A 4,038-nucleotide genomic window follows, 5' to 3' on the forward strand; every position below is an offset into this window, starting at 1 on the left:
TGAATAGAAAGGCAACTTGGCCCTTCTACAGATAAGTAACTAAGGTTTTTTTTTTTTTCAGGTTTCTTTAAACTCTATACTAGGTGAATTTTATCACAATTCATACTTATAGAATGTCTTTTACAGAGACTCTTTTTAATGTTTTGTTTATTATTTTTATTTTATGTGTATAAGTATATTGGTTACATGGATGTAAATGCACCCAGGTCATGCAATGTCTGTGGAGGTCACAAGAGGGCATTGGATCTGCTGGAACTGGAGTTATGGATGGTTGTTAGCTGCCATGTGGGAGCTGGGAATCAAACCCGGGTCCTCTGTAAGAACAGCCAGTGCTCTTAACTGCTGAGCCATCTCTCCAGCCCCTAATTTATTGCTTTTAATTTTCTGTTCCTTTAAGAAAAATACTTTATCTTGAAGTCACATTTGATATGATATTCTAGATGTTTTATTGATTTACCTTCATATTCAGATTACATATCTCTACCTTATATTTGTTTTTGCAAAATAGCATAATTAATCATACGGATAATAATTAGCTTAATAGCCTTTGTTTTTAAAAGCCATTTTTTCTCAATGATTTTGAGCACTATATTTATCATGAATCTAAAGCCTGTACAAAAGTGTTCTGGGCTATCTATTTCATTGGTCTCTTTTTACACAAGTAATTCAAAATGCTAATTATTGGCAATTGATGATGTCTTCTGAACAAGGCATTTATACTTTTCTATTTTAAGAATGTGTCCAGTATTATATACTTCTAAACTTTCACATAATTTTGGAACCAGTCAAGCACACACACATACAATCAAAAGAACAGTGACAATATTCTTGATGAGTGTAGACATATAAACAGTCTCAATGAACCATTAGCAGATCAAATCCAACAGTACATGACAATAATCATGCATCATGAACTTGATTTATCCTTGGGATTCAACATGGACAAATAAGTGTGATATGCTATATTAGTAGAATGAAGAGCAAAAGCCACATCAGTAGATGCAGAAAAGGTATTTGACATAATTCAACATTATTTTATGGTAAAACCTCTCAACTGATCATGTGTAAAGAGAATATACCACAATACAATGAAGGCTTCGAGCCCAGAGTTATAATTCTCAGCAAAGAAAAACTAAAAGCTTTTCTTCTGAGATCAAAAACAAGCATGCCCACTCTCTCCGTCTCCATTAACCTAGTACTGAAAATCCTAGCCAAGGCAAGGAAGAAATCAAAAGAAGCAACAAACATCTAAGCAGAAAAAAAAGGTTACTGCCTTTGCTTGTGTCCGCCAGCACCCACCACCCTCTCCTGTCCGCCCCCCCCCCGCCCTGCCTTCCTCCCCCTTCATGGCTCTAATAGTCTCCATCATACTAAGATGCTTTCATTTTTTTCTAGCTTCCACATATGATAGAAAACAGGCAAATCCAGGTCTGGTAGTATGTGCCTGTAATCCCAGCACCTAGGAGGCTAAGCCAAGAAAACAGCCATGAGCTCAAAGCTAGCCTGGGCTACAACATGAGCGGAATGCCATCCAAAGCCACACAGCAAGAGCTTGTCTAAGAAACAGGAGAGAGGTTGGAGAGATGGCCCAGCGGTTAAGAGCACTGGTTGCTCTTGCAGAGGGCCCAGGTTCAATTCCCAGCACCCACATGGTGGCTAACAACATCCATAACGTCAGTTCCAGAGGAATCCAATGCCTTCTTCTGACACCTGCAGGCATTACACAACATGAGTGCACTTACATACATGCAGGCAATACACATAAAATAAAAATAATAAATAAAAAAATATTTTTTAAAAAACATGCAGTACTTGTCTTTCTGAGCCTACCTGATTTTGCTTAATATCGTGGCCTTCAGTTCTGTCTCTTTTCCTGAAAATGGCATCTTTTCATTCTTCTTTACGGCTTACAAATACTCCATTGTGTGAATATAACACATTGTCCTCATCCATTCACTTGTAAGCAAGCCACAGAGTGAGTCCATGATTAAGCTACTGTGAACTCATTTGACATAATTTTGCTTCAGAAATTAACCTTTCTTGCATCACAAATCTCCCTTTTTCTCCTACGGGATCACTAATTCATTCAGGCGGAAATGTGTATAGTAAGTGGTCCTCATGAAAAGCTCCACTCCTCAGTAGCTGCCTCGTTTATCTGTCCTCTTTACCAACTAAGTCATTTCTCTTTATTCATTATCTCCATGTTTCCACTTGCATCTGTTTTTAATTCTTTTTTAATTCTGGGAAAGTTCTTTATTATTGCTGGGGTTTTGTTTTTTTTTTGGTCTTTTGGAGACAGGGTTTCCCTGTGGCCCCAGCTGTCCTGGAACTCACTATGTAGACCAGGCTGGCCTCGAACTCACAGAGACCTGCCTGCCTCTGCCTCCTGAGTGCTGTTGTAAATCATGAAATATTTTATATACTAAAAATAACAAATAAGGACTAAAGAGATGGTTCAGCTATTAAGAGCACTCACTGCTCTTCTACAGAATGAGAGTTCGAGTCCCAGCACTCACAGCTGGAAGTTCACAACCATCTGGAATTCCAACTGCAGATACCGGCACACACGTGGTGGGGGGAGAGAGAGAGAGAGAGAGAGAGAGAAATATTTTTTTGATCTTTTTGAGACAGGGTCTCCCTATAGCCCCAGCTGTCCTGGATTCACCATGGAGACCAGGCTGGCCTCGAACTCACAGAGATCCGCCTGCCTCTGTCTCCCGAGTGCTGGGATCAAAGGCTGCGCCACCTCGCAAAATACATTTTTAAATAAAAATAATTTTATAACATATTGTTTTCTCTTTTCAAAGCCAGAAGCTTCGTCAGCGACCAGAGATGCTCTTCCACAGGGTACCTCACTTGCAGAATGAGGTGCAGCGATGGTGAGTATGCAGTGAGGTACTGCAATGGCTGGACTATCTGTTGTCGGCTAAAGAAGACAGAAATTAAGAAAAAAAAGTTATTTTGACAACTTGAACTCTATTTTCTTCAGATTCATGGAAAAAGAAACCAAGAATATTTAAAACTCCCTTGTCTACCTAAAAAAGAATTGATACAATGAGTGAAAGGGATTTCATGATAATTGTTTAGATGGTCATATTAAATTAAAATTGTGTCAGGGCTGGAGAGATGGCTCAGTGGTTAAGTGCACTGGTTGCTCTTGCAGAGGACCCGAGTTCTATTCCCAGCTCCCACGTGGCCGCTAACTGTCTATAATTCCAGTTCCAGGAGATCTGACGGGCCCTCTTCGGACCTCTGTGGGCATTGCACGACATGAGTGCAGATGAGTGGAAGGGATTTCATGATAATTGTTTAGATGGCTCAGTGGTTAAGTGCACTGGTTACTCTTGCAGAGGGCCCGAGTTCTATTCCCAGCTCCCACGTGGCCCCTAACTGTCTATAATTCCAGTTCCAGGGGATCTGACGGGCCCTCTTCGGACCTCTGTGGGCATTGCACGACATGAGTGCACCTACATACATGCAGGCAATACACTCACACGCATAAAATAAAAATAATAAATAAGAATAAATAAATTGTAGGGGCTGGAAAGCCGCCTCAGCAGTTAAGAACACTTGTTCTTGCAGAAGACCCGGGTTCAAATCCCAACACCCACATGGCAGCCAACAACTTTCCATAACTCTAGTCCCAGGGGATCCAAGAGCTTCTTCTGACCTCCGCGGGCATTGCATGACATGGGTGCACTTACGTACATGCAGGCAATACATACATAGACATAAAATTTTAAAAAATAAAAGAATAAATAAATTGTATCTGTTCTTACATATTATTTTCATGTGTGTAATTTTTAGCACAGTGTGATTTCATCTATATGCCCCATCACATATAAAATATCAGCCTTTGCAATTCTGGATTAAACACAATGAGCTGTTTTTTTAATACTTTATTATTTTTACTTTATGTGTAGGAGTGTATTGCCTGCATGTAGGTAAGTGCACCTGTGTCATGCAATGCCCGATGAGGACAGAAGAGGCCATCAGATCCCCTGGAACTGGAGTTACAGACAGTTGTTAGCTGCCTTG

General features: G+C 40.2%; 1 protein-coding gene across 1 annotated transcript in view; it reads left to right on the forward strand.

Moving 5' to 3' along the window:
- The window catches only part of Defb131a (defensin beta 131A), an 8,917-nt gene extending 5,952 nt beyond the window's left edge, over positions 1-2,965 (forward strand). The window contains exon 2 of the mRNA XM_017796906.1: positions 2,808-2,965. Within this exon, the coding sequence (XP_017652395.1) occupies positions 2,808-2,965 (158 nt within the window). The remainder of the gene's footprint in view (positions 1-2,807) is intronic.
- Positions 2,966-4,038: the final 1,073 nt, after the last annotated feature.

The sequence above is a fragment of the Nannospalax galili genome, unplaced genomic scaffold (genome assembly GCF_000622305.1).
Source record: "Nannospalax galili isolate Female #2095 unplaced genomic scaffold, S.galili_v1.0 scaffold612, whole genome shotgun sequence".
NCBI lineage: Eukaryota > Metazoa > Chordata > Mammalia > Rodentia > Spalacidae > Nannospalax > Nannospalax galili.